The sequence below is a fragment of the Pseudophryne corroboree genome, chromosome 1 (genome assembly GCF_028390025.1).
Source record: "Pseudophryne corroboree isolate aPseCor3 chromosome 1, aPseCor3.hap2, whole genome shotgun sequence".
In the NCBI taxonomy this organism is placed as follows: Eukaryota; Metazoa; Chordata; class Amphibia; order Anura; family Myobatrachidae; genus Pseudophryne; species Pseudophryne corroboree.
Window position 1 is genome coordinate 1,035,232,556 of NC_086444.1, and position 13,265 is coordinate 1,035,245,820.

The 13,265-nt window shown below is 46.4% G+C and overlaps 1 protein-coding gene across 25 annotated transcripts in view; it reads right to left on the minus strand.

The window, feature by feature from the left end:
• SORBS2 (sorbin and SH3 domain containing 2) overlaps positions 1 to 13,265 on the minus strand; it is a 532,357-nt gene that overhangs the window by 64,678 nt on the left and 454,414 nt on the right. For 22 of the 25 annotated variants that reach the window (XM_063920786.1, XM_063920787.1, XM_063920776.1 and 19 more), the window contains 3 exons: positions 4,768 to 6,321; positions 3,262 to 3,347; positions 2,105 to 2,145 (listed from right to left, as the gene is read on the minus strand). In XM_063920786.1, coding sequence (XP_063776856.1) covers positions 2,105 to 2,145; positions 3,262 to 3,347; positions 4,768 to 6,321 — 1,681 coding nt within the window. The remainder of the gene's footprint in view (positions 1 to 2,104; positions 2,146 to 3,261; positions 3,348 to 4,767; positions 6,322 to 13,265) is intronic. The other 3 variants (XM_063920790.1, XM_063920791.1, XM_063920792.1) reach the window with 1 other exon arrangement.

Consider the following 13,265-nt stretch of genomic DNA (forward strand, 5'->3'; position numbering starts at 1 on the left):
AGTGCTTGTAATTGAGTACAGTAGTTCTAGGCGTTAAAGTCTGAGGCTACAACCTGATTGAATCCGGCACTCAATCTAATTTAGTAAAATGAACTTATAGGGCACAATTCAATTCTGAGATATGCACAGTCAGCTGCTCAGATCTCTTGGAATGATAGTAGAGCAACAATGCTCATTTCTCTGCACTACACTTGTACCTATGGGGAACAGGGGCAAATGCAGGATTTCTAGAGGGAGATTTTCAAATGCTTGATATGAGAGCTTGTGTGGCCAGGTCATGAAGAAGGTATAATTAGCACTTAACAAGCTATAGTCTACTTCGTATAAGTGCAGTACATGCAATACTTCAGACCTCACATCTACAGGGCCAGTGATCATCAAAAGATGTTCGATTTGGCAGTAGGGATGGCACGCCTGAGCTGGGCGAGTACAACAGCTCCGTTCTGTCCCTTATACTGCATGTTGTCACCACAGCTCTAGCAATATCATAGTATATACTACTGCTAATGTGGTCATGATTTGAGCCACTGGCCAAGCCAGGGGAAAGAGGAATTTCCAGGCAACTGGAAACCCCCCTGCATTTGCCCATGGGGTACGAGGTAAATGTGCAATGTTGAGGTGGTGATGTGCCACTGTAACGTGTGTTCCCATGTCAATTGCAAATTAGCTGCCCCTATGGGGTCATGTGTTGCTTGTATATTACACCTTTGTGAAAGCATTTTTTTTATAAAGCTAACCACTGCCACTATATGAAAAAACTTTTGTGTGTTATTTGACTTTGGCCAAATATGCACTAGTGATTTTATGGGGGGGGGGGTTACGCTAGTAAAAATACACATAAAATGTTTTTGCTAATCTTAAAGATAATTGCATTTTTTTTAAACACTTCATATTATTACAGTATCTTGTTTGCTGTAAAGGCAACACAATTAAAAATGGTACTGGGTAGGGTAGCATTACAAAAAATAGTTTATAGTATCCGAACCAGGGTGGTCATTCCGAGTTGTTCGCTCGTTGCCGATTTGCGCTATGCTGTGATTTGTTGCTAAATGCGCATGGTACGCAGAGCGCATGAGCTAAGTTATTTAACACAAAATTTAGTAGATTTGCTGGTGTTTGTGCAACACTTTTCAGTCGCAGTGCTGATCGGTGAATGATTGACAGGAAAGGGGCGTTTCTGGGTGGTAACTGAGCGTTTTCCGGGAGTGTGCTAAAAAACGCAGGCGTGTCAGGGAAAAATGTGGGAGTGTCTGGAGAGACAGGGGAGTGGCTGGCCGAACGCAGGGGTGTTTGTGACGTCAAACCAGTAACTAAACGGACTGAGCTGATCGCAATCTAGGAGTAGGTCTGGAGCTACTCAGAAACTGCAAAGAATTATTTAGTAGCAATTCTGCTAATCTTTCATTCGCTATTCTGCTATGCTAAGATACACTCCCAGAGGGCGGCGGCCTAACGTGTGCAATGCTGCTAAAAGCAGCTAGCGAGCGATCAACTCGGAATAAGGGCCCATATACATGAATTAAGAATGCATGTAAAATGTTTAAAAAGCATCAGTGGATATAAACCATATGGATGACACAATTCAGTGCGAAATGCTTTATCACCCTCCCCACTTTTGCACAGGAAGTGGGCGGATGGTCTGTTCCAGGAGACCTGCCTTTTTTTCTGGGTAGCCAGGAGTGCCACCCAATTTTCAGGAGCCTCCCAGCCGTTACAGGAGAGTAGACTGGTATGATATGGGTGGTATTCAGTATGCCGGCTGTTGGGAGCCTGGCGCTCAGTATACCGGCGCCGGAATCCTGACACCCGCCATACCGACAACTATTCTCCCTCTTGGGGGTCCACGACCCCCCTGGAGGGAGTATAACACGCAACGCCGTGCCCGCAGCATGGCGAGTGCAGCAAGCCCGCAAGGGGCTCATTTGCGCTCGGCCAGCATGCTGGCGGTCGGGATCCCGGCGCCTGTATCCTGGCCGCCGGGATCCCGACCGCCGTCATAACATACTACACCCGTGAGATATAAACCCTCAAGGGAGAAGTTATGTAAAATCTTCGCAGAAACTGGCAATTACGTAGACCTTCCACACAATAGCAGGGCACTTACTTGGGAGTCTGAGCCTTGAAATCATACACAGCTCTAGCAGCCTAGGCATAAAAATAGAAAATAAGACTCTATTAACCAATGCGGATATCTTGTGGTCATGATGGTGATTTCTCTAAGATAGTCCATTTATACATAGCTCCTGATACTGATGTGTTCTCATATTCATAACTGCAATAATTTGTGTAGTAAATGCAAGATTTTAGTCATTAAGGCAGATGCGATATAATGTACTGTATATGTATTTCAGGCACTCACTGACTCTATGCAATAACCATAAGACCTCTGTGATATGACTTACTGTACAATGTATACAGTGTATTCAAATGTGTATCTGTGTCTAGTGCATTTCAACAAGGTCTAGTGGGCATCAGTAAGCTATGGGCCTGTGAGCCTGGGTATCTGTGCCAAGTGCTCCTAATACCAACACCAAATAAATACATCTTAAGGGGCTCGTACATCAGGAATGTATCAGGCCAATTCCCCATTCTGGTGATGGCTACATTGGGTTATCTGCAAAATCCAACATGTTGAGAAATCTAATTTCACCAATCCCAAACCAAAAATGATGGGATCGGCGAGTCAGGAATTATAACATGTTGTATTTTGCAGATCACTTGAGAAATCATTGATCATCGGATCAGCGTCAGAGAATCGGAGATTTGCCCGATAGATATATGGGCCACATTAGTGATAAGGTCTGTCATCTCACCACCTGTACATATAAGACTGTATCAGGGTAATGTAGTATATGAGAAGAGTGGCTGTTATATCAGTTGCTTACATAATGGGGCTAATGCAGAGTCATTTACACACATAAAGGCACGCAGCAATAGAATACTTCCGCACTGAGGCGTACATACAGTATCTTCAGCACCAGCAGCCTATGCATACATTACATATACTTATGCCCATTTTATTAACTGTGCTTGCACAATAATCTACATCACATTAAATACCGCTGCAATAAAATAAAGCTCAGTCTTGTGTCTGTAAAAACAAAACAAAAAAATAGCTAAAACACACAAAGGCTTAATGCACCTATCAGCGTTGGAGTAGCTTCGCCATCAGCAAATCATAAGTGATCATTCTCATCAGTGTTCTAGCCTGTGCTCTAAACATTGTTACTTCCTCAGAAGTATGTGCAAGGGACTGTGTACCTCCTTCTCCTGCGCTCCCCTCCTCGCTGGATTCCTGCTCACATCAGTGAATGCTGAGGAATAATTCCGGGGAGAATCTTGATCAGCTAGAAAATCAGGAGACTATTAAGTTAGCTCTTAGTACCAGTGTTACTATTGTGGCAATTATTAAATAAATGAAATGATGAAATAAAAAAAGATAAACAATTGTGCTTACTCTTTAAATGTTTCTTGATCATAAACTTGACACCTATTTTAACTCAGTGACATAAGTGCAAAAACATCCAATACAAAATAAATATGCAGTATGCTGATCCTATTCCGGCTGCAGAGACATTGCACACATTCCTATGCAGTGACTTCACTGTCCCTGACAGACAGGCATCCACTAGGAGGGGCAGTGTGATATAATACTGTACACATGTATTTATCGTACACATTAAGCCAAGCAATACTGCAGAGATGGGAAAATACACAGATGGATATACTAACTACCAGGTCATGCTTTCCTCACATGCATGGGACATACTGCATGCAAAGCAAGGAATGTTTGGGGGGGGGGGGATATCACAATGGCAGAATATAATGAAGAGTCTCGTACATGTAAGCTTAGGGCATGTGCTTGGAGTAGCAATATTTTTGCCTGAAGGCTTTATAAACTCCACTTCAGAATCTTACAGCACAACCAGCTGCCAAGCACAAGACTGAGGGGTAGATGTAAGCGGTACCAACTCCATTATGTGTGCTGATACCGCTTCTTCCCAATGTATGAATGTGCCAGTGTGCCGACAGCTGCAGGCGTCATTGCCCATACACCATCTGGCTGTGTGTATGAGCGGTCCGCCGACTGCCCGTGCGCTTGCTGCAGGGGCTGACATCATAGCTGGGCGGGCAAAATCAAATGTTGCCCAGCTGGGTGTCCTGACCGATACATTGAGTAGCCGATCGGTAAATGTGTATACTTACCTTAATTGGCCGTTCTGTCAGCATGATGGCGGGACTGCCAACATGTCTGTCGGGTATGTACCCAGCCTAAAGCATTAATTATGTGTCCCATGTTCATTATAGTGAAAAAGATGTGCAATTAAATGTAAAACTAAATAGTGCTGATAAGAACTGTAAATCAATATTCTATACAGATAATATAGTAAACTGACAATCTGATAAGTAAATGGTATATACAAAAGACAATGGCTTCCTTGGAGCAGAGATGAAGAGGAAGTATAATAATCTATAGTAACTAGGCTAGAGGCTACTACTAGGAAGAATAAAGGCATCAGTAGCTTGCGTAATGATAATATAGCTGATGCTCAATCAGAGATCATCATTGATGTTTTTTGGAGATGTGAATCACAATTAGAGAAGTTGCCAGGTTGTTTTGCATCTTCCTAGCACATCTCTACTTCATACAGTACATAGAGCTGGTGTTTTATTATTCATGTTTGAAGGCACATTACATGCTTTAGGGTGAATGAAATGGAACTAGGTGGATGCATCACGGACATAAAGGAAATAATAGTGGAGCACCTGGAAAACAGTATGGACTATCTTGGGAGTTGTTGTTGGTTGCATCCACATCCTGGTAAGAGGCACTGATAGGCAATCTTCCACAATCATTTTGATATGGTGTGTTATGAATAGCACCATCATGAGGCAGCTGGTAGTAAGACTGATTAGCGGTGGTTAATGGAAATGCTTTTAACGAAGAATTTCTTTCTGGGACATCTGGAAGAAGCTCACTAATAAGTCTGTGCAGAATGCTGTTATCTGGTAAACTCCCACGTCTTTTCTCTGCTTTTATTTGGTCACAAATATCCTGGAGAGCAGAGTCCAGAGCGTCAAACACGGATGCTTTACATCGGCTCTTCTCAGATTGCCTTTTAGGTGTAGAGCATTTTTTCCTACGAAAAGGCACTGGACTAACAAGAAATGCAATCTTGGAAAGGCCTGAATCATTTTCTCGCTTTCCTGAAGACTCACTTTTCTCCTGCTTAGCCCTCTCATGTTTTAACATGGTGGTGAAACGCGTGTATGATGCTGGGCACCTTCCTTTGCAAGAGCTGATGAGGTGCCGATGGTGGTGGTGGTGATGATGGTGGTGGTGATGGTGATGCCCAGACCCACAAAAGCTTTCAGATGATGTGAAGGAATAATGGTCGAAATCACTCTCACTACAAAAGGAGGATCCTTCAATTTGTATAAAGTCACTAAGATCAGACACAACTGCTTCCGGATCACTATCAGAAAACTCTACATGTGACCTTGGAATCTGATCACTTGTTACCTCGATATGTACAGGCACTAGAGTTTTAGCTTTGCCATTGTGCTGTACCTGAGGTATATGCCTTTCTTGGGTTTCTTCATCCAACAATGATTCAATGGAAAACCGTCGCTTAGGGCAGGAAAGATTGGTGGAGATATCGAAGTTTACTGCAGACAACATCTCATCTCCAAGGTTAGGCATAGATTTGGATTTCTGAATGAGTCGTTCAAACTCCGATATTCTGGTTGGAACCATATCTCTTGGCACTTCTTCAGACACTGTCCTCCAACCTTCCAACAGACCTTTTTGCTGCTCTTGCTCATACTGCAGTATCCGAGATTTTACGGAACAGATCACTTCAGAGCTCAATAAGTCTTTGCGGTTTATACGGTGCATTTTTCTGTATAATTTTAAAAACCCTGGAGTGTCATGAGCCGACCTGTGGCGAACCCTGGATTTGTTTGCAGCACAGCTTTCAGAATTAAATGAATTGTCCTTGGAGTTATTTTCACATAACAAGGAGCCCAAACTTTCAGATTTCATCTGGGTGCTACAGAAGTTGTTGTGATCATCGGTTAACAAATCATCACAACTCCTCGACTTCATTTTTGGTGATGCTGTTTCCTCTGTGCTGCTCCACACCTCTGCATTCTGACGAGTCATCTGCCAGCCATTCTTAAAGTTGACGGAACGTTTTGTATCATCAGGCACTGCTAAGTGATGACTATAGCCCCCATAATAATCTACAGCGTTCGAGGCATTTGGCTTATGAACAGAATAAGTGAATAGAGGAGGATACATTCTGCTAACATCCCCACCTTCCATATCCAAAGAGCAGCATGATAAAAGAAAGACATTTCCAGAAATTAACAGACGTAAAGCAAAGGATAAAGTGTTAGTAACAGAGAGAAATATAGAGACAGAAGTATCCACAGGGGTACAATATGAATAATCTCACAAAGGGCCTGATGCAGAGATGTAGGCAAATGCATTCGCAGCTGTACACAGCGCCCTATGGGGGTCATTCTGAGTTGATCGCTAGCTGCATTTGTTCGCAGCGCAGCGATCAAGCTAAAAAAAAATAAGATTTTACTCACCGGTAAATCTATTTCTCGTAGTCCGTAGTGGATGCTGGGACTCCGTAAGGACCATGGGGATTAGCTGCTCCGCAGGAGACTGGGCACAACTAAAGAAAGCTTTAGGACTACCTGGTGTGCACTGGCTCCTCCCACTAAGACCCTCCTCCAGACCTCAGTTAGGATACTGTGCCCGGAAGAGCTGACACAATAAGGAAGGATTTTGAATCCCGGGTAAGACTCATACCAGCCACACCAATCACACCGTAATACTATACCCAGTTAACAGTATGAAATATAACTGAGCCTCTCAACAGATGGCTCAACAATAACCCTTTAGTTAGGCAATAACTATAAACAAGTATTGCAGACAATCCGCACTTGGGATGGGCGCCCAGCATCCACTACGGACTACGAGAAATAGATTTACCGGTGAGTAAAATCTTATTTTCTCTGACGTCCTAAGTGGATGCTGGGACTCCGTAAGGACCATGGGGATTATACCAAAGCTCCCAAACGGGCGGGAGAGTGCGGATGACTCTGCAGCACCGAATGAGCAAACTCTAGGTCCTCCTCAGCCAGGGTATCAAACTTGTAGACTCTTACAAAAATGTTTTAACCCGACCAAGTAACAGCTCGGCAAAGTTGTAAAGCCGAGACCCCTCTGGCAGCCGCCCAAGAAGAGCCCACTTTTCTCGTGGAATGGGCTTTTACAGAATTAGGGTGCGGCAGTCCAGCCGCAGAATGTGCAAGTTGAATCGTGCTACAGATCCAGCGAGCAATCGTCTGCTTAGAAGCAGGAGCACCCAGCTTGTTGGGTGCATACAGGAGAAATAGCGAGTCAGTTTTCCTGACTCCAGCTGTCCTGGAAACATATACTTTTCAGGGCCCTGACTACATCCAGTAACTTGGAATCCTCCAAGTCCCAAGTAGCCGCAGGCACCACAATAGGTTGGTTCACATGAAAAAATTATACCACCTTAGGAAGGAATTGGGAACGAGTCCTCAATTCCGCCTTATCCATATAAAATACAGATAAGGGCTTTTGTATGACAAAGCCGCCAATTCTGATACACGCCTGGCCGACGCCAAGGCCCACAGAATGACCACTTTCCACGTGAGGTATTATAGCTCCACGGATTTAAGTGGCTCAACCCAATGCGACTTCAGGAAATCCAACACCACGTTGAGATCCCACGGTGCCACTGGAGGCACAAACGGGGGCTGACTATGCAGCACTCCCTTAACAAAAGTCTGAACTTCAGGCAGTGAAGCCAGTTCAATTTTGGAAGAAAATCGATAGAGCCGAAATCTGGACCTTAATGGAACCCAATTTTAGGCCCATAGTCACCTCTGACTGTAGGAAGTGCAGAAATCGACCTAGCTGAAATTTCTCCTTTGGGGCCTTCCTGGCCTCACAGTACGCAACATATTTCCGCCATATGCGGTGATAATGGTTTGCGTTCACTTCTTTCCTAGCTTCAAATAGCGTAGGGATAACTTCCTCCGGAATTTCCTTTTCCTTCAGGATCCGGCGTTCAACCGCCATGCCGTCAACGCAGCCGCGGTACGTCTTGGAACAGACAGGCCCCCTGCTGCAGCAGGTCCTGTCTGAGCGGCAGAGGCCATGGGTCCTCTGAGATCATTTCTTGGAGTTCTGGTTACCAAGCTCTTCTTGGCCAACCCGGAACAATGAGTATAGTTCTTACTCCTCTCCTTCTTATTATTCTCATTACCCTGGGTAAGAGAGGCAGAGAAGGGAACACATACACCGACTGGTACACCCACGGTGTTACCAGAGCGTCCACAGCTATCGCCTGAGGGTCCCTTGACCTGGCGCAATATCTTTGTAACTTTTAGTTGAGGCGGGACGCCATCATGTCCACCTGTGGCCTTTCCCAACGGTGTACAATCATTTGGAAGACTTCTGGATGAAGTCCCCACTCTCCCGGGTTGAGGTTTCTTAGTTGTCCACTCCGGGAATGAACACTGCTGACAGTGCTAACACATGATTTTCCGCCCATCGGAGAATCCTTGTGGCTTCTGCCATCGCCATCCTGCTTCTTGTGCCGCCCTGTCGGTTTACATGAGCGACCGCCGTGATGTTGTCTGACTGGATCAGCACCGGCCGGTGTTGAAGCAGGGGTCTAGCCTGACTTAGGGCATTGTAAATGGCCCTCAGTTCCAGAATATTTATGTGTAGGGAAGTCTCCTGACTTTTCCATAGCCTTGGAAGTTCCTTCCCTGTGTGACTGCCCCCCAGCCTCGAAGGCTGGCATCCGTGGTCACCAGGACCCAGTCCTGTATGCCGAATCTGCGGCCCCCTAGAAGATGAGCACTCTGCAGCCACCACAACAGCGACACCCTGACCCTTGGAGACAGGGTTATCCGCCGATGCATCTGAAGATGCGACCCGGACCACTTGTCCAACAGATCCCACTGGAAAATCCTTGCATGGGACCTGGCGAATGGAATTTCTTCGTAAGAAGCTACCATCTTTCCCAGGGCTCGCGTGCATTGATGCACCGACACCTGTATACGTATTAGGAGGTCTCTGTCTAGAGACAACAACTCCTTGGACTTCTCCTCCGGGAGAAACCCTTTTTATCCTGTTCTGTGTCCAGAACCATACCCAGGAACAGTAGACGCGTCGTAGGAACCAGCTGCGACTTTGGAATATTCAGAATCCAGCCGTGCTGTTGTAGCACTTCCCGAGATAGTGCTACTCCGACGAACAACTGCTCCCTGGACCTCGCCTTTATAAGGAGATCGTCCAAGTACGGGATAATTATTTCGGCCATTACCTTGGTAAATACCTCGGTTCCGGGGACAGACCAACGGCAACGTCTGGAATTGGTAATGACAATCCTGTACCACAATATTGAGGTACTCCTGGTGAAGAGGGTAAATAGGGACATGCAGGTAATCATCCTTGATGTCCAGTGATACCATGAAATTCTCCAGGCTTGCAATAATCGCCCTGAGCAATTCCATTTTGAACTTGAACCTTCGTATATAAGTGTTCAAGGCTTTCAATTTTAGAATGGGTCTCACCGAACCGTCTGGTTTCGGTACCACAACATTTTGGAATAGTAACCCCGGCCTTGTTGAAGGAGGGGTACCTTGCTTTCACCTGCTAGAAGTACAGCTTGTGAATTGCCGCCAGTACTACCTTTCTCCGAGGGCAGCCGGCAAGGCTGATGTGAGGTAACGGCGAGGGGGAGTCGCCTCGAACTCCAGCCTGTATCCCTGTGATACTATTTGCAGAACCTAGAGATCCACCTGTGGGCAAGCCCACTGGTCCCTGAAGTTCCCGAGACGCGCCCCTACCGCACCTGTCTCCACCTGTGATAGCCCCAGCGTCATGCGGTGGACTCAGAGGAAGCGGGGGAAGATTTTTGATCCTGGGAACTGGCTGCTGGTGCAGCTTTTTTTCCTTCTTCCCTTGTCTCTGTGCAGAAAGGAAGCGCCTTTGACCCGCTTGCTTTTCTGAAGCCGAAAGGACTGTACCTGAAAATACGGTGCTTTCTTAGGCTGTGAGGAAACCTGAGGTAAAAAAATTTCTTCCCAGCTGTTGCTGTGGATACGAGGTCCCAGAGACCATCCCCAAACAATTCCTCACCCTTATAAGGCAGAATCTCCATGTGCCTTTTACAGGCAGCATCACCTGTCCACTGCCGGGTTTCTAATACCCTCCTGGCAGAATGGACATTGCATTAATTCTGGATGACAGCCGGCAAATATCCCTCTGTGCATCCTTTAAATATAAGACAACGTCTTAAATATGCTCAATGTTAGCAAAATATTATCCCTGTCTTAGCGTATTAATATTATCTGACAGGGTATCAGACCACGCTGCAGCAGCCCTATTTATGCTGAGGCAATTGCAGGTCTCAGTATATAACCTGAGTGTGTAAATACAGACTTCAGGATCGCCTCCTGCTTTTTATCAGCATGTTCCTTCAAGGTGGCCGTATCCTAAGACGGCAGTGCCACCTTTTGACAAACGTGTGAGCGCCTTTTCCACCCTAAGGGATATCTCCCAACGTGACCTATCCTCTGGCGGGAAAGGGTACGCCATCAGTAACTTTAGAAATTACCAGTTTCTTATCGGGGGAAACCACGCTTCTTTACACACTTCATTCATTCATCTGATGGGGGAACAAAACACTGGCTGCTTTTTCTCCCCAAATATAAAACCCCTTTTATGTGGTACTTGGGTTCATGTCAGAAAATGCGTAACACATTTTTCATTGCCGAGATCATGTAACGGATGTTCCTAGTGGATTGTGTATATGTCTCAACCTCGTCGCCACTGGAGTCAGACTCCGTGTCGACATCTGTGCCTGCCATCTGAGGTAACGGGCGTTTTTTGAGCCCCTGATGGCCTTTGAGACGCCTGGGCAGGTGCGGGCTGAGAAGCCGGCTGTCCCACAGCTGTTACGTCATCCAGCCTTTTATGTAAGGAGTTGACACCGTCGGTTAATACCTTCCACCTATCCATCCACTCTGGTGTCGGCCCCACAGGGGGCGACATCCCATTTATCGGCCTCTGCTCCGCCTCCACGTAACCTTCCTCATCCAACATGTCGACACAGCCGTACCGACACACCGCACACACACAGGGAATGCTCTGACTGAGGACAGGACCCCACAAAGTCCTTTGGGGAGACAGAGAGAGAGTATGCCAGCACACACCAGAGCGCTATATAATGCAGGGATTAACACTATAACTGAGTGATTTTTCCCCAAATAGCTGCTTGTATACATATATTGCGCCTAAATTTAGTGCCCCCCCCCCTCTCTTTTTAACCCTTTGAGCCTGAAAACTACAGGGGAGAGCCTGGGGAGCTGTCTTCCAGCTGCACTGTGAAGAGAAAATGGCGCCAGTGTGCTGAGGGAGAAGCCCCGCCCCTTTTTCAACTGACTTTCTCCCGCTTTTTCTGGAATACTGGCAGGGGTAATTTTACATCTATATAGCCTCTAGGACTATATATGATGTAGATTTGCCAGCCAAGGTGTCATATATTGCCCTCAAGGCGCCCCCCCCAGCGCCCTGCACCCATCAGTGACCGGAGTGTGAGGTGTACATGAGGAGCAATGGCGCACAGCTGCAGTGCTGTGCGCTACCTTGGTGAAGACCGAAGTCTTCTGCCGCCGATTTTCCGGACTCTTCATGCTTCTGGCTCTGTAAGGGGGACGGCGGCGCGGCTCCGGGAACGAACACCAAGGTCGGGTCCTGCGGTCGATCCCTCTGGAGCTAATGGTGTCCAGTAGCCTAAGAAGCCCAAACTACCACCTGTTAGGTAGGTTCGCTTCTTCTCCCCTTAGTCCCTCGCTGCAGTGAGTCTGTTGCCAGCAGATCTCACTGTAAAATAAAAAACCTAAATATACTTTCTTTCTAGGAGCTCAGGAGAGCCCCTAGTGTGCATCCAGCTCAGCCGGGCACAAGAATCTAACTGAGGTCTGGAGGAGGGTCTTAGTGGGAGGAGCCAGTGCACACCTGGTAGTCCTAAAGCTTTCTTTAGTTGTGCCCAGTCTCCTGCGGAGCCGCTAATCCCCATGGTCCTTACAGAGTCCCAGCATCCACTTAGGACGTCAGAGAAAGGCAGTTCTGCATATGCGTCGCAATGCGCGATGTACGGGCACAACGAACGATGTCGTTTTGCACAGGGTCTAGCGATGCATTTCAGTCGCACTGGTTGCCGTAGAGTGATTGACATGAAGTGGGCGCTTCTGGGTGGCAACTGACCGTTTTAAGGGAGTGTTTGGGAAAACACAGGCGTGGCTGGGCGAACGCTGTGGGGGAAGGGGGTTGACGTCAAAACCGGAACTGAATAGGCTGAAGTGATCACAAGCACTGAGTATGTTTTGAGCTACTCTAAAACTACACAAAAAATGTTTGCAGGCGCTCTGCGATAAAAACGTTCGCACTTCTGCTAAGCTAAAATACACTCCCAGTGGACGGCGGCATAGCGTTTGCATGGCTGCTAAAAACTGCTAGCGATCGATCAACTCGGAATGACCCCCTATGTCACTGCCACCTGGATATGTACCACGGTACCTACCGGCAGCATCGCAAATCCCAGCATACAAAAATGTAGCATACATCGCAGATCGCAGTCTCAAACACCATCCCCCAGAAAATTGTAGCGACATGCCTGTGTTTTTACTGCTGCTCCTCACTACCACCCACAAACTTTCCCTGTCAATCACTGTGCGAGTAAATCCTCCCTGTGGCGCTATTACAAGACCATTGCAGCACATGCACAGCGCAGACAGCCAATAATCACTCAACGGCGAAAAACATCAGGTTTGCTTACAGAACATCTCTGAATGAGGCCCAAAGTCTCTAAAACAATCTACAACAGTGGTTCTCAAACTGTGTGCCGTGGCACCCTGGGGTGCCTCGGGACACTTGTGGGCGTGCCTTGGATTGGTGGTCCAATACCAAATCAAATTATTTATGGTCAATGTAATAGGCAAAACCAGTGCTGATGGCTGTCAATTATAAAATATGAGGACAAACTGAAGCAAATCTTGTCCCTCACCACGCAACTAAACCTAAGGATGATATATAAACACAAATGACTTAATTTAATATGTCATTTTAAAATTCTCAATAAGAAACTTTTGGCCTAGGGGTAGCGGGAAAAAAATTCTAATACTCTGGGGCAGTGGTTCTC